Source organism: Dasypus novemcinctus, chromosome 21 (assembly GCF_030445035.2).
Source record: "Dasypus novemcinctus isolate mDasNov1 chromosome 21, mDasNov1.1.hap2, whole genome shotgun sequence".
Lineage (NCBI taxonomy): Eukaryota > Metazoa > Chordata > Mammalia > Cingulata > Dasypodidae > Dasypus > Dasypus novemcinctus.
The window spans coordinates 27,374,426-27,396,450 of record NC_080693.1 but is presented as its reverse complement, the minus strand read 5'-3'; the positions used below and the strand labels follow the sequence as shown (position 1 = coordinate 27,396,450).

Below are 22,025 nucleotides of genomic sequence, written 5' to 3'. Positions count from 1 at the left end.
CTGATCTTTGCCACTGTACCTGGACCCGGCGAGCTGGGAGTTGGACCCCAGATCTCCAGGCTATGTGACACAGTAAAAGACCCACGGGAAACCAAGGCAGTCTTTTCCCTCCATCGCAGCACACGCACCTTGATCTTGTTTCTGGCAATTACACATATCCAGGGTGGGGACTGGACCCACAACTGGTTGGGGGGTAGATGCGGGGTCTCTGATGAGGCTAGTTGTGCAGGCTCGACTGCCCGTCCTGAATTCTTCTACAGAGTGGTACTTGATGAATGCTTACAGAATTCCAGGGAATGTGCCTGGAATTTGAACCTGTGGCCACGACTCGGCAGAAGGACACACAGTGCAGCCACTGACAGGGGTGGCCTCAAACCTTTGCAAATGATCTGCTTCCTGGGAGTTCTTGTCCAGCAGATTAGGAAGTTAGCTTTTTTACTGGGGTGGGGGGTGGGGGGGGGGAGGAGAGCTATAGAGGGGGAAATGTCAAGAATCATCCTAGCAAGTTTCCATAATTGGGCTCTTATATACACCTCATGGGCTGTGGGTACCATTTGTTTTCTCTCGTCTTCCATAGCCCTACGAGAGAGCCCTAAGGGGCTGTCTTCCTTGTTTGAGATGAGAAAACCGAGGCTGAGGAAGGAAAGCTATGCCCCCTTCTCAGGCCCATGTGGCTCATGAGAGCAGAGGAGGGGTGGGAGCTCAGCTCTGCCTGCCTGGGTGAGCTCTTTCCATCATCCCTGTGTCCCTCACAGGCTCACTGAACCTTCCCCACAGGGGAGTCAGCAAGGGGGGCTGGTGAAAGCCATGGGGGGCTGGTCCAGGTGAGGGTGATGGGGAAACCAGCTGAGAACATCAGTCTACCTCAGTGGAGCCAGTCACAAAGGGACAGAAGCCCGGACAGTGCCTCTTGCCACCCAGTCTGCCTGGACAGGGCTTCAATTCTGATTTATTTTTTACATCATTTATCTCACTGCCCTGACTCTCTATTATTCCCAGCCCAAAGGCTAGGCTGGGAGTGCCATGCGGGCTGAGACCATGGCTTCTTTAAGCCTGGGGCCCTGGGCCTAGCCCAGCACCTGGCACTCAGTAGCCCTTCAATGAATATACATCAACAAAGTGCAGAAAGTCTCAGTGGGGAACAAGCCAAGTTGGCCCAGAGTGAAAAATCTTGGGGGTGCACCCGGCTGTGCCACCTGGACCATCTTAGAGAAGCCCCATAGCTGTAGTCCCTGCTCTCCACGTTCTTCATCTGGAAAGCAGGGGTGATAGCGATGACCCCACGGGGCACAGCAAAGCAGCAGTGTAGGAGAGGACTAGTACACGCTGCGTGCTGGCTGTGTCCTGGGCACAGGCATTACCTTTCTGAGTCCCAACACCCCCTTGGAGTGTGGGTTACTGCTGCATTTTATGGATGTGGAAGCAGGTGCTTGAGGCAGAGGAGTTCTCGAGCCCAGGTCCATCTGGATCCTGAGCCCTGTGTGAGCTCCGGGGTGGGACCATCCCCCTTAGGCGCAGAGGAGCCATCAAGCTTACTGTTCCATGTAAAATACCAAGATGCCCGGCCCCAAGCAGGTGCGGACGGGATGGCGAGGAGACAAGCTCAAACACAGATACACAGCAGCAGGTCCCCAGGAGGGCGGGTGCGAGTGCACATGTGTGGAACACCCCTGCGCCCTGATAGTATCCCCCTTGCACTGATGAGCCCCTCCCCGTGGGCCCCTCTACCTACCTTTGCTCTTCCAGTTGCGGTCAGCTGCGTAGCCCAGGTGCCCGGCACATTTCCTGTTGAATTCGGCCATCAGGGACCGGTACGGGTTCCGGATCAGCAGGATGGCTGAGTCAAACATCTCGATCTCTCTCCTGCCGCTCTCGTGGGTCTTCACACAGATGGTGCGCCGGCTCCGCCAGTGGTCCTTCTCGCCCTTAAAGCCTGCCCGTGAAGAACGAGGGGCACCATGGGAGGAAGGTGTCCGTGGGCTCCTGCTCCCAGGGCAGCGGACAGGCCTAACTGCTACTCCAGAACCTCAAGGGAAAGGCAGCTGGGAATGGAGGACAGGCCCACGGATGGCACAGCAGGAGGGCTGCCACGAGGGCCTGTGAATGGCTGGCAGGGGCAGCCCTCGGAGTGACCGGGACAGGAGGCATCTAACAGTGGGGAAAGGTGGTGTTCACAAGAGAAAGGAAATGAGGCACCTCCTGTAAGTCCCCAGAGGTCAGAAAGCAGAGAGCTTAACCATGGCCCTTTGCTGACATTGGAGATGCATAGGTTTTGGACATTTTCTTGGTAATCATTCCAAGTGAACCTCACAAATAATGAAAGATGCAGGCATAGCCAGATGAAGAGACTGAGGCACAGCATGGGTATGTGATTTGCCCAAGATCACACAGCACCAGGACAACGAGGCTCTCTCCACATGGCTTTACGTGTCCCTTTGAGACCCCCAGTCCTCACCCACCTCCTCACAGAGGGGGACAGGATCCCTACCATCAGGCTCTGATCTTCTGCCATGGTCCTGTACAGCGCCCCAGCCCTGCATATGACACAAGTTTCCATGCTGGGCCCCACAGTGGTCCTGGCCAGGGTCTCATTCACAGTGTTTGATCCCAGCTGTGACTCTGTGGCCCAGTGTCCAGCAACACTGACCAATCCCAGTGAGACCTGTCTTCTTCCTGGGCCCTTTAGGGCAGTCCTGGGCACTCAGAACCTGAATGACCTCTTGCTGAGGCCAGGTCCAACCCATCCATTCACAGTCACATATTTATCAACAAAGAGTATTGGGTGTCTGTTATGTGTCAGGTGTTATGTTAGGGATAGACTCAGACCCTGGCTTTAAGGAGCTTATAGTCTAGTAAGGGGAACAGACACATAGACAGCCAAGTACAGTACAGAGCATAGGGGATTATGGGAGCAAAGAGGAGGGAGATGTAGTGGGATGTAATTGTAGGCTTCCTGGAAAAGATGACAACTGCACCTGGTCTCCTGGTCACCACCCGACATAGCCCACGCGATGGGTAAATGAAACCATTCAGCTCTGGGGAGGGACATGTTCCACGAATGCTCCTGAAACACGAGTCCCTCCTCCTCCCCAACCTCTCGACCCCTTCCTGAATGGCTGGGAAGCACTTGTGTCCACAGAGAGCTGCAGGGAATTCTTTGATGCCCAGAAGATGCTGGTCTCTTGTGAATCTGGCAGTCTGGGTTTACCCAATGCAACTCAATCCAAGTTTCAAGAAAGACACATAGACAGCCAGAACGTTTCAGCCCTTTCATTCTGAAATGAAGCCCTGGTTTCGATTCAGACTGTCCAAAAGCTGGGCAATTCCAAGAAAGGAAGAGTCAAGCCACGTCCTGGAGATCTGGTCTTCGACAACCCTGAGACGCATTGCCTCGGCCCCTTCTGACAGCCATTCTGCCTTGTAGCTCAGACCCCATCCACCCACCATGACATGTGGGGCATTGGAGTTGCCTTGTGATTTTCTGCATGTGGGTGCCATTGCTTTGTCAGTGCTCTCAGGCCAGCAGCTACTAACCAGTCCCCTACTAACTAGTCCTGTAAGGCTTGAAGATATGCTAGTCTTTGTTAAAACCTCTTTGAGGCAGTGTCACCCTAGTCCTTACTCATGGCTGGTCCATTGGACCATTGAGCCGTGTGTAGCCCAAATAGCCAGCCGGCTGACTACGGTGAAGGCCTTCTAGATGAACAAGGTGGGCACCCACAGCCCGGGCACAGAGGATGATTCCAGGAGACAACAGGACCACATGCTTCCTTTGGCCATCCCCACCCCAACCCCCACCTGCAGGAATCCATCACACTCAGAACTCCTCGGGAAAAGCAGGGCTGGATTATATGGACAAGTTTGGCTTTCCCCCAACAAGAATAAGACTGATGCAGGTAATTCCAGGGTCCACTGCCAAGCCCCGAAGTTTCCATCTTCTCTAGGAAATTCCTGATACAGTACCATCTTTTCCTAAGCCAAACACTAGTTAAGAAATCCAGAGGAAATGTTCTATCACTTGATAATGGAGAAATATGTTTTGCCAAATTTAGATGCCACTTGACTTGTCTGAGACTCTTAGTTCTTAAACAACACAGACTCGAGCCATTTAAGTTAATTTACTTGGCATAATGAGGCCTCTTATTTCTACAGGGGAGAAATTAGAAATCATAAGACTCTTGAAGATTTTTGGACCTCTATTTTAAAAAAACTGTTTTGATAAGCTATTCTCTGTCTCAAAATAAATACTCCAGGGGTGAGCAGATTAAGTCAGTCTCCCCTAGCAATTGAGAGTTATGAAAATTAAGAGAAATGCAGGAAACATTGCTAGAAAGGGAACCCACACCGCGGGCCCTTCCCTTCATATCCAGAACAGGTGCTGTCCCCTGCAGTTCTCTGCAGGTGTGGTCCAGGGACCGGCAGCAGCAGCATCTCCTGGGAGCTTGCTAGGAAAGCACGTGCTCGGGCTCCACCCCATGTGAACTGAATCAGGGTTCCGGGGTGCAGCCCGGGAACCTGGGTTTAACCAGCCCTCCAGGGGAGGCCTCCGTGCAGTAAAGTTTGAGAAGCGCAGCTCCGGTGCTCCAAGGAGCTCAGCTGGCGAGGGGCCAGTCCATTCACCGGGCACTGCCATCTCCCCTCCCCTGAAGACTGGACATACCTTTATTGTAGAGGGTTCCATCAAAGTAGTAGCTCCCAGTATAGAAGCCCGTGGCATGCTCAATGAGGTGCCGTGCCCACGTGTTCCCAGCTCCCGGGAAGCTGGACAGAGCGACAAACACTTGGGATTTGGTGGGCAGGAATCTCCTGTCTGTGCACCGAGTGTCTGAAAGTCCAGAAGTAGTCTCAGGGTTACTCACCTCCCTTGTGACTCAGAGTCACAGCTGGAGGCCCCTGGACATGAACTGCTGATCCAAGACTCCCGTTTAATGATGGAGAAACCAAGGCCCAAAGAAGGGAAGGGATTTGCCGCCTGGGCCTGGGCTGCACAGGTCGGGGTCTAGGCAGACAAAGCCTGACTGACGACGCCTTCCCTGCCCCGGTGGGGAAGTGGGGTGGGAGACAGGCGCCCTGGGGGCCCTCAGTCCCAGTTCTGTCTCCGTGGCCACAGCAAGGCACAGGTAACTCCTGGTTCTCCAGGGGAGGGGGATGGGATGGTGGCTGGACTGACCAGTGCCCGTACCCAGGGACAGCCAACAATGAGCCAGGGCTGGACTTATTTCAGGCAAGTAACTTTTCTGCAGCTCGGCTTCCTTCCCTCAGCACTGCTGCAAGGAGCACTCGATATCATCAGGCGAAAGCCCCAGAGCCCCCAGCTGTGCTGGTGCCCAGCAGGTATGATAAAGGTATAAGGCCCCTCCACACTCTCTCCTCCTCAGCTCCTGAGGTCATCTGGGGTAGACCTGACCTTGACACCATGCAGATGCCTTGGGCCTGGACACAGCCCAGGGGCCTTACTGGTCCCCAGCCCCTGGGCTGGCTCTGATGCCTCAGAGGCCCTGGGGGCTGCTGGGCTCTTCAAACTGGGCCCACCACCCCCTAGGAAGTTGGATCTTTATACAGGCACTGTCCTCACCCCAGGCTGGCACCGCCAAATCCTGGGAGCCCTCCCGTGACCCCTGACCAAACGCCGTAGCCAGTGGCCGGGGCAGGGGGTGGGAGCCCTGCAGCCCTCGCCCACCTCTGGGGAGCGCTGGCACTCACCTTGCACGGGCGTTTGGTAGACTTCGCAGTAAGCCCCCAGCCTCTGTGCCTCTGGCTCCTGGCCACACAGAGCATCATCCGCAGCCTCCCGCAGGTTGAACTGGGGAGTGGGGTAGGCGCAGTAGCACTCCCAGCCCCTGAGGACAGCCAAGGGGAACTCCTGCCCGGGAAGGAGGGAGAGAGAAGGAAGCATCTCAGGTGAACGCAAGGGCCATACCTCCATGGACGCGAGGGGATGGATGGTGGGTCGTGTGGCACCCACGATGGCAGCCTCCATACCCCAGCCCAGGGCAGACAAAGCTCAGCAAGGCATGGTTTCATCCTCAGCTAGCTCACAGTTGGTCAGGGCGACAAGTGAACAGTCTCAGTGTGCCTGGTGCAAGGACCCAAGGGTAGGCAAAGCATGGAAAGCATGGAGCAGAGCCCAGCCCACTGCTGCCGGGGCTGAGGAAGGCTCCGGAGAAGGTGGTGCTGGAACAGGATCTGGAGGGGTATGTGCCGGGAAGGGAAAGGGCACCCCAGGATGCCAGGGGCATTGGCATGCGCAACTGTGTGGCGGGTCAGGGTGCGAGGGGTAAGCTGGCCCAGGGCAGCTCCGGGGCTCGGAGGTCACACCTTTAACCGTCGAGCCCCAAGTGAAGCCCATGCCTGGGGATGACTGCAGTTCCCCTTGCAGCAGGCAAGAGCCCCCCAGCCACCCTCCTGCAAGAGACCAAGTCCAAGCCCTGGCCATGAAGACCCACTGCAGCAGGGCTCCTTTCAAGAGAGGAGCAGGGGGCAGATTTCCAGGCATTTTCCCAAAGACAGGAAGCGTGGGGCAGCGTAGACACCGTCCCGTCCTACCAGGGATGGGAGTGGAAGACAGCCAGCTCCCGGCAGTCTCTTGAGCAGTTTCCGGCTCTCTTTCGAGGAGGCTGGGCCATTCCGTGGCACTCTCTCTGGTATCCAGGGAGCTGAACGTGAATTCCAGCTCCCTGGCTGGGCAATGTGGGGCCACATGTTTCGACTCCCTAAATGTCACCACTGTAAAGTGGTCATAAAATCCACCCTGCTCGTTTGTGATGTGGACTAGACAAGGTAGGTTGTCCAGCCCTGGCCCGGTGCATGGTACGTTCATGGAGCAATGGGCCTTCTTGGTCTACTTGCCCCGTGGGCATCAGCCTCGGCTCGCTCAACAACTCACCTACCTGCTCTGTCCCACAAATAGGTTTCAGGCTCCTACCTATGGCAGCAGGTGGGCTACTTAGCGCCATTTCATCCCTACCCCTCCCTGTATCTTGCTACCTGGAGTGCAGACAGAAGGGCGAGCCGTGCAAGAGCACGTGTGGGAGGAGATGTCTCGCTGCTGAGGGAAACGTTGCACAAACCTTTTCATTTTGTGCCGACAGCAGAATCTCATAAATAAATAAATAAAGGAAAATCAATAGCGTTTTCTGAGCGTGGCTTGGCAAAGCCCAGGATCTCAGCACTCAGAAAAGACGAGAGACGATGTCCCAGCCAGGGGAGGGTGGGTGCCGAGCCTGGGGAGGTTATCTTGGGGAGGCGAGTGGGAGGAAGGGCTGCTGGATGGTGTCCCCCAGTGTTGTGGGAAACTGGCTTACCTGTTCCTTATTGTAAATATTACACCTGTTCTATTGTAGATGTTGCAGTCGTTCCCTATTATTGTAGATGATGTGGCAGTTCTAATAGCAAACAGCTGCTTGGTGGTTTCCGATAAATACGAGGTGGAAACTAGGGTTGAGGCCCTCAGTTCCAGAGGCTGTGAGTCCCCTGGTCCCACCTTTATTTCCTCTCTTGTATCTCTCTCTCTGTCCTTTGTTTCTTTATGTTCTGCATTACCTTCCCTTGGAGCCAACCTATGGCTGAGCTGACTGCAGCACCCCAGAGCCTGGCTCTTCTTGGAAGCACGGGCTCGCCGGAGCCTCTCCTCTATCCCAGCCCCCAGCAGCCCTCATTAAAGCCTCGTCCCAGCTCCATCTTCCTGCTGCTTAAGGCTTAAGGGCAGCTTCAACTCTGCCAGGAATTTCGCCAGAGCCCAGGCCCACGTCTCTCTCGCAGAGCTGAGCTGCGGCGCAGGGGGGCCTGGAGAGCAGCCTTGTTCACGCCTCTCCCCCATTTTATTGCACTCTCTGCTTCTAGAGCAGGGGTCCTTAGCAAGGGGTCCATGAGCTTGAATTGAAATTCAAAAAACATTAGTCTTGTGGGGACACGTGGGTGCGGGTGTGATCTATTTGTTAAATAGCATACAGTATAGTGTGGACTTAGTAAGGGGTCCATGGAACAAAAGAGGTCAAGAACCCCTGCTCTAGAGCCCGAATTCCCTTCTGCCCTGGAACAATTCATCAGCCCTCCACTCCCCCTTTCTCCATCTGTAAAATGGACGGATTCCGTGGGTTGGCCTGCCTAGAAGAGCCACAGGGTTTCATCTCTCCCTCGCTCTCTCACTAGCTCCTCACACAGTGTCCATCCTGAGGGTCAGTGGGCCTCGGGCATCTGCCCCATGCCTTCCCTGGAAGAGGCCAGGCCTCAGGTTGCTCCAAAGAAGAAGGGTAGGGGAGGAAGCCACTCGGGGGTCCGTGGGCTCCATGTCCAGCCGGGCCAGGGAGGAAGCAGAGCATGGTAGAGAACGAGCTAGGTTCATAGTCCAAGAGACCTGAACTCAAAGCCCCAGTTCCACAGCTGAACAGTATGTGGCCCTGGGCCAGCCTTGCCTGGCCTGAGCTCCGGTCTCCTCTGCAACACGGAGGGAATAACGTGGACTCCAGATTGCTGGGCGGAGGATGCACGTAAGGAGCCCAGGCCAGTGTCTTCACATCGGCAGCGCTCACCTGTTCTTTGTTTCTTCTCTCCCAGACTTTTCTCTGTACTTGGACCAGGTCCCAGACCACCATCCTAATAACACTTAGAGCCCTCGAGAGCTGGTGTAGCAGTTTGATATGGTTATGAATTCCAAAAATAGATATTGGATTATGCTTGTAATCTGATCTGTACCTGGGCCTGATTGAGTTATGATTAGGGCTTTAATTGGGCAACGTCATTAGGGCATTGAGTCCCCGCCCCTTGGTAGATGGGGATTCACAGATAAAAGGCATGGCAAAGGACAGAGTTGCAGGTTTCTGATGTTGGAGTTTGATGCTGAAGGCAAGCTGGAGCCCTGGGAAATCAGCACGCAGAGGAAAGAGAAGCCAGCCCCAGGCAGGAAGGAACCTTGAACCCAGAGAAAAACAAGTCCCAGGAATGTAGGAACCCAGGAAGCCTGAACCCTCGCAGACGTCAGCAGCCATCTTGCTCCAAATAGACTTTGGTGAGGGTTTATGGCCTGGTATCTGTAAGCTCCTACCCCAGATAAACACCCTTTATAAAAAAACAACCAATTTCTGGTGTTTTGCATCAGCACCCCTTTGGCAGACTAATACAGCTGGCTTCCTAAAATCCCTTGCTTTGGCTCCCCAGCAAGGTCCCAGAAACTCAGATCAAGCAAAAGTCTGCTGCCCCTCCCCCAGTTAGCACTGAGGTCCTTTAGTCTTGATCAAGTGCATAAAGACAAGACTTGCTCTGCAGACTCAGCCCCAGCCACACCCTCAGCCATTGCTACAGCCGCTGTCAGAGCCCGGGGGCCCGCGGCCGATGTGGCCACCATTGCAGATGCAGAGCCGAGGCCGCTGGACTTGGGAGAGGAGGAAAGGGCCCATTAGGATCTTCAGCTTGACTCCACCCCCACGGCCCCCAGGCCCTTTCTTAAAAGAAAGCAAAATCCGTGATCTGATCTGCCATCGGAGCCCTGCTGGCTTTTCTGCAGCACGCTCTGCTGGTGTGAGCTCTTGCAAAGCAGTCACAAGAGCAGCCACCTTGGGCCCCTGCCACCACCACCCATCCTCTCCCAGAGCCCTCACCCCGCACCCCCCCAGAGCAGCACTTCCATCACTGGGAACTGCAGAAGTGAGCAGCCCAGCCACCCAGAGAGGCCACAGGGGTCTGTCCTGTGTCACCCACACTTCTGTCCACACTGGCTCTTCTTGCTGCTCTCTGAACCTCCGAGACTTTGCACTCCCTGCTGCCTCTGCCTGGAACTTTCTTCCCCCAGATGCCCCTACTTTCTTCAGGCCACCTTCTCCGTGGGGCTTTCCCCGGCCACCCCACTGCAAGTTGCAATACCCCTCCCACCTTCAGATACACCCCATCCCCTTACCAGCCTTTAATATATATGTTTTTTTAATTGAGGTGTAATTTACCTCGATGAAATGATTTATCTCAAGTGTACTGTTCAGTTTTGATAAACACCTGTCAAAATGCACAGCATTTCCATCCCACCAAAGTTTTCACAGGCCCCTGCCCAGCCAACCCCTCTACCCAGAAGCCGCCACTATTCTGATTTCTATCACCATAGATCAGTGTGTCTTTTCTAGAATTTCTAGTATATGGGATCATTTGGTGCCTATTTTTTGTGTGTTTCTGGCTTCTTTCATTCACAAAAAAATACTGTAAAAATCCATGTCATTTTACATATGGGTAGACTGTCCCTTTTATTGCTGTACATAGCACTCCACGTGTGGATGTGTCACGGTTTGGTGATCCATCTGCCTGTTGACAGACATCTGGATCATTCCTGATTTTGTTCCATTATACATAAAGCTGATGTAAACATTCTTGTATGAGACCCCTAGTGAGTATTTTCATTTTCCTTGGATAAATACCTATGAGTCCTTCTTCAGTTTTCCCCATGGCATTCATCACCCTCTGACAAGCTGTATTTTACTTACTTGGTTTATTGTCTGTCTGTACCCACTACAAAGTAAGCAGGCATTTCTGCGGGTTTTGCTCACTGCTGTATCCTTAGTAAACAGAATCTAGCCCATAGTAGATGCTCAACCAATGTTTGATGGATGAATGAATGAATGAACAAACATCCTTTCCAGGTCCCAGCTCTGCCCAAAGCTATCGGCAACGGGCTTGGATATGACGTGGGTGGTTCTGCAGTCGCTGTGCCACTGGGGCAAGAAGAGAATGCCCGCTGCATCTAAGCAAACTCTCCCCCCACACCAGAAACCCAAGGGGGCTCTGCTGTGCTGGGATTCCTGTTCAAAGGAAGAAAATTTCAGCAGCTGGGCAAAGCTACTCAGGGCACGCTGCCTCCCGCCTCCCTCCGCAGCCGCAGCGCAATCCTCTGCCCCGGAGCAAGGGAATAGGCCAGCCCCGCCTCCTGACCCAACCTTTCTGCTGCCTTGAGTGGATTAAACTGTCAAGTTTCTGGGTGTTTGCAGAGCAATGTGGAGACTGCAGACAGTAATGTGGTTTTATTTACAACATAACCACTTGAGCAAGATCACTGGATTCTGAAAACACAGAACAATTTTCAGCCCCTTGGGGATTCCTAGGACATGATTTCCATAAAAATTAAATATTGATGAATTTTATCTCTCTGCCAACTTCCCTGTTCCCTGCCTCCTCCCCTGCAAGCTTCAGTGAGAGAGAGAGAGACCAGAGAGAAAGAAGGGAAGAGAGAGATCAGGGAAAGCAAGGCGGGAAGAGAAAGAGAGGGCAGGGATATGACGGCAGCTGACGGGGAAGATTCGCAGGCAGGAGGTAAACGGATTTCCAGACCGTTAGGTTCGTGGAAGAGAAGCCAGCCTTCTGGCCGCCCTGTCCACGGCGTCACATGCCACCACGCACAACTCCTTGGGGGCAAGCAGGTAAATGCTATGGATTGTCAATGAAATCTGGGGGGAAAGTCTGACTTGTTTCTTGCCTTCAGAGCAGTTCTTTTCACTCCAGAGCCAGGTCTGGACATTAAAGATCCACAAAGGAAAGAAGCCCCCACAAGCAGGCTGCAGGGATGTTGCCATCTGGAGGGGCAGGTTTTTACTTTCAGGCAGGAGTCATGTTGAATGAAAATGCCTCCCCCAAGAACCATGTTCCTCTCCAAACAGGTGCCCCTTAAGTCTGACTGGTTTGGGTTAAAAAAAATAAAAATCAGGGCATGTTATTTATTATTCTGTACTGTTGTCCATTCCAGAAATTCAGAATTTCAAAAGGTGATCAATGTAAATGGAAAAAAGGTGAAAAAGAGGAAGTAGGGGCAGCTGGGAACAGCCACTGAGGTATAAACAGGGCTTGTAGTCTGGAATCCTTGGCTGTGAATCCCATCTGTGTGACTGTCAGCAAACCACTGGGCATCTCCAAGCCTCAGTTTTATTATCTGTAAAAGGGGCAGTGCTGAATGAGGAAGGGCTCTGGCGTCAGACAGGTACAGACCGAGACTACGTTTAGGTGAATTGAGTCTTGATTTCTCTGTCTCTAAGAGGCGTCTGAGAGTTGCACGTAATTCTCTGCCTTTCAGAGAGAGCAGACACTGAGCAACTTGAGTCTGAGTCTGGGGGAGGCTAAATGCAGCGGGGTAAGAGGGGGCAGGCAGGGGCTTTGTCCCCTCCCTCAGCCTCCACTCTTCTCCATGTTAAGAGCTCCCTCACCAGTCCCCACCCACACTGCCAGCCTCAAAGGTGCTGGCAGCCTGAGAAGAGCAACTCCACACAGGTACTGGAATATCCACCCCACGGATGGGAGGAGAGGCCAAGCAAGACCGTCTGGGGCCAATGCCCGGCAGAATGCCCGGCCGAGCTGGTCCCAGAGTGTCTCCATGTGGATGTTCTCCTGAGTGGATGCTCCCCACAGACCTGAGACTCCAGGTGGCACACCTGAAACCACACCCAGACCACACGCCCAGGTGCAAAGCCCCACACCCATCGGGAAGAAGTGCATGCAACACTGCATGACACGGAGCCACCAATTCATGGTGATCCCAAGGTGCCTGGATCCCCAATGGCCTGGGAAAGGACTGACCCCTCACCTGAGGCAGGTCCTCAGACATCCCCCACACAGCAAAGGCGTGCAGGGCAGCTGGATACAACCATCACAATCAGTTTCTGGAATACTCACTACTCAGAAACATAAATTACAAAACTCCCTCATGCCCACAGTGTCGCCAAATCCTCATCACAGCCTGGTGAGGTCTTATCGCCACCCCAAGTCAATTTAGCAGATGAGGAAACTAAGGCTCAGGGGGCATGTGATCTGGCCAAGACCATAAAACAAGCAAGTGGCAGACCTGGGATCTGAGCCCCAGTCACCGTGACTCTAAAGCCGTCCTTCCACCATCTTAAGAACAATAAGTCTAGGAAAGCCACTTGCCAAAATGTACCAAATGTCTTAAAAGTACACATAGACCCTCTCTCCCTGGAGGAGCCCCCACCCAATCTTGGTGTCTATTTCCATCTTTCCCATTTCTCAGCAAGCTCAGTTCTCCCATTTCCCAATAAATTCTTTTTACTGGCCTAACAAAAAAATAAAGTATACATATAAACTGTACATACCCTTTGACCCAGAAATTCCATATCCGATAATACATGTCAAGGAAATAATTATGAATGTGCTCAAAGGTTTATCTTCAAGGATGTTTAAAGTGGTATTATTTATAATGCAGAAAGGAAGGAAGAGAGGGAGGGAGGGAGGGAGGGTGGGCGGGATGAAATGTGCAATGGGAGAGGATGGCATCTATGAAAACCATAGCAAGGCAAGGAAAAATGCTCATGACATTATAGTTTACACTCTGCCCCACACAATTTTGTAAGTTATGTAAACTACCATCCACGGTTAGTAGCAATGCTTCAGTATGGGTTCATCAATTATAAGAAACGTACCACACTAATGAAGGATATTGTTAATGTGGGAAAGGGGTGGGGGAGGGAGTGGGGCATGTGGAATCCTTTATTTTTTTATGTAGCATTTATGTCATCTAAAGCATCTTTAAGAATAAAAAAAAATTTTAATACTCAATGTAACACATTAAATGGAAAAAAAGAAACAAATACATAAAGACTCAATTTTTGTAAATCAAATTCATACATATATATGAAATAAAAGACTAAAAGGATGTGTACCAACAATTAAAAAAGGAGGCTATTCATTGTTTTCTCTGAGATGGTGGAGGTACAGGAGAAATTTTATTTTGTTTGTGCATTTCCAGATTTTCTAAAATAGATGTGCACTATCTTTGTAACCAGAAAACAAACAATGAATGTTCTTTTAGCAAGGCCATACAGTACAATAGTGACAGGCTTACCACTGACTTTTCATAAGAAATCCCAAGCAGCTCCCTATCAGTCACCTATTGGAATTATTCAACGGCATTTTGGCAAAGGGAAAACTCCTAATATCCAGGTAGTAACTTGTAAAACCCAGATCCTTACAGCCCCAACCCTTGCTAAAGACATGAAACTGCTGCCCCACCGAGTCCACCCAGGATAGATGGTAGTTACGGGGAGCCAAGTGATCAAGAGCAACTGGGCAGCAGAGAAGAAGCAGGCGTGACATGAACGTCCACCATTCCCTCTGACAGGTGGCCAGGCTAACGCTCCATTGAATGACCAAAGGAATAACAAACCCTAGAAGAAGGATCAATGGGAAAACACCTAGATCACTAATATTCTGCATGAAGAACTTAGACACCTGAAAGAGGCTAAAAGAGGACAAGGAGAAAGGACAACCCTCTCTTCCGCCTCCCTCCTTTATCAGTAGAACCACATATGGCTGCTGGCAGAACAAACCTCAGCTCACACGGCATAGTAACCGGGAAAGTTCACACATTAGTACCCTGTTTGCAGATGGTGTTAGATTTCACTCATCATCCCCATTATGGAAATGTTCACTCCCACGAACGGTCTATCGACTGATGCACAGATATTGAGCTTCAAAATTAATGATCCCAGATCCGAACTGTTTTCAATGCAAATATCTAGGCTCCCACTCAGCTCCCTTTCACCTTACGTCTAAACAAAGGAGGTGATAGGATCTTGGGGGCAGCTGAGAATGAGCAGGTTTCCTTCCATCTCCAATACCATCACAGAAAATTAGACAAGATCATTTTATTGGGTTTAAAAACACATTACATTGGTCAAGTCCACTTGTTGGCAGAAAGTCAGATAATTAAGATGCTGATTTTGTCCAAAATGTTATTTCTCTGTCAAATTACATTCTTGGCGCTCCCCAAATCCATTTGAACTAACTAGCAAAAAACAGTTGTGTTTTAATCTGAGGCCACAAATAAACCTCAGATGGTGCTCAAAAGTAGGGGTGCTGCAGGGAGGGCTCCCCCTCTTTGCCTGCTTTCAAGTCCCACCTCCCACAGCTGCTGTTCCTGGCCCCGCTGCCCAGCCAGTCCTAATTAAGCCCCTTGCCCCCACTCTCAGGCTCAGCTCTGCCCCATTTAACGTTCTACTGTGAACATTTTCCATCATAAAAGTCTTTGAAAACATTTTCAATGGCGGTATTATCATCCACTGTATGGCCGTGGCATAATTTAACAGTTCCCATATCATAGGACATTTGAGCTAGTTTTTCAGCCAAATTAAGATGGAATGAAGCTGCCACAAGGACAACCCTGCAGCCTCCATGCCACTGGCCTTTCTGGGGGAGGAAGTGCTTGGCAGTTCAGCACAGGGAAGCACCCCCACAATTCGGAATCCCCGAACTCACCTCTCTCACCCACCCCCAGGGCTCAGAAGAGAACAGAGAAAACCACTCTTCAAATCGGCCCCTGGCCTCTGCAGGCCTGGGTCAGATGAATTTCCAGCTGACCCTGAAAGGACCCTGAAAGGAGAATTTGCTTCTTCATCTTCATCAAAAATGTTGGAAGAGACAATCACTCAGGACTCAGGGCCGTGGGAAGGGGGCCACGCCTGGGCACTGCTGAGCCAACGCCTTCCAGCAGACCTCGGGGGCAGTGCCGCTCAACAAGGGCTGGTTTTGCCCTCCAGGGGACATCTGGCAATGTCCAGAGACAGTTTTAGTTGTCAAAACAGGTTGTGGATGCTATTGGCATCTCACGGTAGCTAAACATCCCACAGTGCACAGGCAAACCCCACGATAAAGACTTATCAGAACCAAAATGTCAACAGTGTGGAGCCTGAGAAAGCCTGTGCAACCCTGCCCTCGGGTGAAATCCGAATCCTGGCAAAGCTCCCACTGGGCTGCTGGGAGCTGGGAGCGCAGAGGGCTCGTGTTCAGACACACTGACACCCCCAGGACCAAGCATCCCAAGCTCACTGTTGGGTAGGTGGTAGTTTCCTAGGCTAGACCATCATTCTTGCCCAATGCGGGACCCCTAACCCCACGGTCAGGTCATAGGTGGGCCTCTTGCACAGCTGAGGACTGCCTCCCCCAGAGGGCTAGAGAACGCTCTACCCCACTCGCCAGGTTTGCTCCCCCAACCTGAGACCCAGCATCCTCCCTGGGTTTCCCACTTCTCTTTCCATTCTGCCCCATTGGTGGATTCGCCCTGCAGCGTGTCTCAGTTCTGCTCTTCTGTCAGCTCTCACCCTCTCCCTGCATCAGCTCTTCCTACCTACAGCTACCAGTGCTATGACCTTCATACCTTCCCTTCCTGCTACACCATCAGTAGCTCCCACTTCCCAGCTGGAAAAAAGTCTGAACTTTGAGCCAAGCATCCTAGACCCTTTGCAATTAGCCCCAGCCCTGCCTTTCACACTTCCAGGTAACCCTCCACTGGGGCAAACAGCTGCTTTCCCACCACCTGGTTGCTGCTCAGCAGGTCGCCTCATCTTGCAATGTACTTGCAAAGCCTCTCATTCACCTGTCAACATTGCCCCACATCCTCCAGCTCAGAAACATTTCAATCCTGCTCCCTTCTAAGCCTCTCACCAAGCTTCCTGCACCCCCTTTCAAGTAGCGACCCTACTCTGCCACGTGTCAGTCACTAGAGTTCCTATCTTAGCCATGACACAGCTGGGGGCTCTGCCTGATGACCGGGGCCGGGTCTCACCCATGGCGGCTCTGCTGGCACATTGCTCCACCAAAGTATCAGCACAACAAATCCCACTAAATGCCTCATGCCAAGAACCTGATTTCAACTTTCGAGCTGGAAATGATGACTCCTCACAGCTGCAAAATTCTGCGGAAAAAACAATGGGACTTGAGGAAACACCCACCCTCCAGCCCCATCCACCAAACAGGGGAGGCGGGGACCAGGGACAAGCTGTCAGCACGGACTAAAATGCTTGCGTGCCCTGAAGGCCAAGGCCTTCGCTGAGAACCCTGGATGCCCTTTCAGAATTGTTCCGACCTGAACAATTCGTAGCAGCGTTAGTCAGAGCACGAGCAGGTGACCTGCCCTTGAAACCCGTTGCCGAGGGGAGACGCACAGGTGCCAGGTGCCAAATGACACAAGACACTGCGAGCTTGCAGGTATCTCTTGGCACATCCTCTGATGTGAAATTGCAGCCATCTGGATTTGTGCCAGGAAACACAAGGAAGGGCTGAACATAAGAAGTTGAGGAGTTTTCACGTCTTTAAATTCTGCATCTGTAACCACTACCCGCTCTTTGGAACCTAATGGGCTGCCCACGAGGGGTCCCAGCATTTTGGGGCATCAGTCTAGGATGTGGCTTGCAAGTCACCCTCCCAAAAAGAAGTCAGGTCCTCAAAAAGTGCCCTTCCTCTGACAGGGAGGGACCCTCTCCAGCAGCGCTCATGGTTCTGTGAATTGGTCCAACCCCGGCCAGGGGCAGCTGACTACGTGGACAAAGACGCAGCATTCCCTAGGGAGGCTGCTTCACAGACCGGCTCGGGCTAAATGACAAGAGGTACAGGGGTAAGGCTGCAGGGCTCTTTGTTGAAGCAAGTACATGATAGGACAGCCTATAACGGAATGCTCTGCAGGCATGAAAGAGAAGGGGAAAGCACTTTCTGTGCTGATGTGGAACAATCCCTAAGACGGATTGTCAAGGGAAAGGGGTCCACGGGTGGGCTTTGCAAAGGAGCGATGACACGGGCGTGAGGGCTCGACTATTCACAGCATCTCTCTGAAAGTGGACAGGAGGAGCCAGGACCACGGGCTGCCTCCTAGGAAGGATATGGGGCAGAGGAGAGGGGGGCGAGAGGAAGATGTTTCCCTCTATCCCCTTGGGTATCCTTCTATCCTCTTCCACGGGAACACAAAAACTCAGGGCACACAGCCGCGCTGCCTGCTGCCTTTCCTCCTGCTTCTTCCCAGCTCTGCCCCCTGTGCTCGCTCTCCCTCTCCCCCGGTCACACTAGAGGTACAACGTGTAAAAAGCACAAGACGTGGTCAGGAGCCGCGTGTGCACACCTTCACCTCTCTGAGCCTCGTGCAGCAAACAGGGATCAGAAGCTCTCCCCTCAGGGAGCTGCTGAAAGGATTAAAGCAGAGAACCTGTGGGAGGGCACCGAGCGCAGAGCCCGGCCTGCAGGAGGACACCCCGTGCTTGCCGAGCCCGAAGGGGCCGCCTACAGCCGGGGCCTTTGTTTCTGACGGGGGACCTTCCCCGACAACTGCTTGGAGCTGCAGGTGCAGGGGAAGCCCTGGAAGGGCGGCCTGTTTCCTCTTGAGCGCAAACGGGGGTGACTTGGGCGGGGACTAGTGTGGCAGCCACCAGTAGTTCTGCTCCCACAAAGCGGGTGCGGGGAAGGCGGCGTCTGAGAATCCACGAAGTCACCTCCTCTGCTCACTGCAACGCGGCCCACGAGCCCCGATGCCCAAGACCCTCGGTGGCAGCGGCTCCAGAATGCTGGTGACGCAGGAGAGCTGCTTCAAAGGATGTACTTGTGCAAGAGGAAAGCACGGGAAAGGCTTTGTTCTCCACGCGCCCTCCAAGGGAAGCATCCTGAATGAGCTGAGGAGCACGGGAAGCAGGGGGAGGGCAGCTCCCAAGGCGGGGGGGGGGCACAGTGGAGGCTGTTTGTGTCCAATCCCCTCTGCTCTCGTGGAAGCCCACGCCTCCACCTTTCAAGCTACCAACAGGCTATGGAGCTAGACTGCCTTGGGTTCAAATCCCAGCTCCACCACTTACTGGCTGTGTGACCTCAGGCAGACTGCTCAACCTCTCACTGCCTCGGGCTCCTCACCTATAAAATGCAGATGATAATTGTTCTCATCCATGGGGCAGTTATGAGGATTCAATGAGTTGACGCACATAAAGTGTTTGGAACAGGTACTGGCACGTAATAAACAATCTATAAGTGCCAGCTACTCTTCATCATCCTCATCCCCCCCCACCACCAGGGCTCTCCTCTCTCCTTAGCCATGGTCTGTTAAGCCACCAAGTACCACAGCCCTGTCGTGTGACAGCTGCTGAGCCCCAGCCCCAGCCGACGGACTCCCAGGGCCATTTCTAGAGCCGCAGCATCCAGCCCGCCTGGAGACGGCCTCCAGCCCAAGGCCTCAGTTCCCCCTGGACGCAGCCTGCTGGGTCTTGCCCGCCTCACTCCCCACACTCCCCAGCCTGCCTTCCGTAAGCCTCATTCGGCCTCACCCAGCTTTACCCACCCCAGAGCTAACATGCCGCGCCAGAGCACGCTCCAGTCCTCGCCGGGGCTGGACCAAAGGGGCGCACGTGGAACACGCCCCTGTCCTCAGATTCATGGCCCGACACTGCCAGTACAAATAACGGCCAGCCCATCCGCTGTCCCCGAGGCCCGAGCCAGCCTCTTCTTACTCCCAAACCAACTCAATTGAACATCGGACACTCGTGCTAAGAGCTCACACTGGAAAAAGGCACGATCCTTTCAGCTGTACACCCTCACTGACAATTCCCCACCCGGACTCGAAGCACGGGCGTCAGCTCCGAGCCCCCACCCTGAGGGCCGGGGTACCTGCGGCCTCCCTCCCCCACCTCTCTTCAGCTCCCACCCAGGCCCCGGGAGTGCATGGCTGCAGCCCCGGGTGGGCCCCAGCTCCCTCTCTGGAGACCACTGTGCCAGTCGGATTGTGAAATTATAATTGGTCTTACTTTCTGGGAACAAAATCCCGAGCACGTCTCCACTGTCACGTTGGCCTGTGCCAGGGAGTCGGGGAAGGCGTGTGTGACGTTCTCTGGCAGCCTGAAGCACCCGCGGTAGGTGACGGTCCTCCCTGCAGGGAAAGAAATGGGTTTCTGGTGAGTAATGGTGCTCTCAGTTGGCGGTGCCACTCACGAGAGGAATCAGGCTTCCATCCCGAAGTCAGTGTAAATAAACCCCAGAGGGGCAGCTCTCAAAGCAGAGGCACCAGCTGCCCTGGGTGGGCTGCGGTCAAGCCAGGCTCCTAAGAGAAGCCAGGCCACCTGGATGCAAATCACTGAGCTCAGGTCTCGCTTCTCCCACCAGATCTCCCAGGGCCGTAGCCATCCCTTCCCCCTCCCTCCCTCCCTTCCACAAATTTGTAAGTTGTGCATCTTCTTCATGCCAAACTGCGCTAGATGACTGGAGAGGCTGATACCCGGGGAAATCCTATGTCTTTCCAGAGCATGCATTAAAAGAAAATTAGATTTGGAAATCTGAAATCCTACCACATTCCCTCTTACTGTGCCCTCAGAGTCATGTCACTGCTTTGCTTCCCAGCAAGATCTGCCCCTCCTTAACCCTGAATTCACCCAAATTCTAGGACTACTCCTGGAGCACATGTTGCCAAGGAAGCTTCCTGCTAAGTTGTTCACCAGACTTTCTGGTGGACAAGTCAAGCTCCCTAGTTGGCTTCCTTGTGCTGAACATTCTGGAATTGCCCAGCAGCAACTGCTCGTATTTCTTCCAGGCTCATCGGTTTCCTAGCAGGCATCCTGATTCTCATCTCATGCTGGTTTTCACACAAGGCCTCTCGACCTGCCGCTTCTCCTGGCCTGCAGCAGAAAACCTCCAGCCAGCCAGAACCCAGCAGGCGGGCAGGGGGACACAAACCTGGATCTGGAAGGCCATCCCATCAACCACAGCACCAGTGGTCTGGGCGTCAGGGCAGGGGCTAGCAGGACAGCTGCTGCAGGCAGAACAGCCCGGGCCTAGAGTCCTAGAGACCTGGGTTCAAGTCCAGGTACTGCCAGTGGCGAGCTAAGTACCCCAGGCATGTCGTGGGCTCAGTCTCCTCTTCCTCCTTCACCCATCCCCTAGAGGTGTGTGGAGGTGCAGTGTGCTCCCACGTGCCCCCCCTTATCAGGCCACGTCTCCCCACAACCACATTCCTGTCCTGGTGTTTGGTGGAAAGGCCTGGGGTGATGGTTTGTGCTGGGCTCACATAAACCCTGGGACCCAAAGAACGAAACAGCTAGAAGGACCAGGCTCTGGTCCTCAGCCAGCTCCACCGGGGTGGGACAGGCACAGGGGAGACCGCCCAGCGGCACATGGCCAGGGGAGAGCCAATCAGACAGGCAAGGCCCAGGAGAGTGGTGGGACCAGGGTGCCCGCGAGTCCAGGCCATAGAGATCAGCAGGGGGTCAGGAGAGCCCCAGAGCAGAGCTCCTGCTGGGTGGGCTGCAGGGGGCCGCCTCATGTTCCCCGCGCCCAGCCCTGACCTGACACAGAGCAGGTGCTCAACAGGTGCTTATTCGGTGACCGGACTGGCTGAGATAACGCAGGTGGAAGCACCGCGGAAACTGGGATATGTTAAAAAGTGTGAGCTGCGGGAGGCGGTGGCATCAGCAGCTTCTAGACTTCACCGATGTGACTATGTGGGAACAGGCTGTCACCCGGTGCAGTCTATTCCACACCCTCCTCCCTCGCTTCCCAGGTGAGAACCCAGCGGCCACTTAGGGCAGAGCGGCTGCTCCAAGGGGAAGGCATCGGCGAGCTGCTCGGACCCCACCCCTGCTCCGTGCAGGGTCTGATTCCTTCCGCGGTCCTTGCTTGTCAGACGCTGAAGGTGGTGCTCGCCTGGTCACCTCCGGTCAGCTCCTCCCTCGAGAACGGAGCAGGAGCGCCCGGGGCAGCCGCGCGGGGCAGCCCAGCCTGCCTGAAGGGGCGGCCGGCCCGTTTGCAGCCCGGCCACGGGGCTAGCCCTCGGCCGCCTCAAGGCCTGGGGCGGCCTCAGTGACCTGACCACCTGTTCCTCATCGGCGGGCAACTTGAAGCAGTTAGCCCCAGAAGGCAGGACTGAGCAGGCAGGAGGGGCTGGCCGGGCAGCCCAGGGTCCACCTACAGGCCTGGCCCTCCTGAGGGGTGAGGGGCCGGGCATCAGGGCGGTTAATGCTGTTCGATTCTAGAAAAACACGATCCAAGAAGCCAGAGCACGGCACAGCCCGGTTGTCAAGGAGCCAGTCACTGGGTTGCACAGGACCAAACCCTTGTGCCCAGGACAGGGCCCAGCGCAGCGGAGGTGACAATGCAAATCGGTCCCGTTAACGAACTCCTTTATTAACCCCTGAGCTAGCACGAGTGCTCTCGGGGTCACCACCCTGGCCCTTGTCAGGACCTCCTGAGCCCAGGGGCGTCTCCCTGAAGCAAAAGCACCTGAGCGGCCCCACCCCCACCCCGGGCTGCGCACCACG

At 53.9% G+C, this 22,025-nt stretch overlaps 1 protein-coding gene across 4 annotated transcripts in view; it reads right to left on the bottom strand.

Moving 5' to 3' along the window:
- WSCD1 (WSC domain containing 1) overlaps nt 1–22,025 on the bottom strand; it is a 46,631-nt gene that overhangs the window by 4,941 nt on the left and 19,665 nt on the right. For all 4 annotated transcript variants that reach the window (XM_058283730.2, XM_058283728.2, XM_058283731.2 and 1 more), the window contains exons 5-8: nt 19,524–19,645; nt 5,704–5,863; nt 4,661–4,825; nt 1,733–1,933 (exon numbers count right to left, since the gene is read on the bottom strand). In XM_058283730.2, the coding sequence (XP_058139713.1) occupies nt 1,733–1,933; nt 4,661–4,825; nt 5,704–5,863; nt 19,524–19,645 (648 nt within the window). The remainder of the gene's footprint in view (nt 1–1,732; nt 1,934–4,660; nt 4,826–5,703; nt 5,864–19,523; nt 19,646–22,025) is intronic.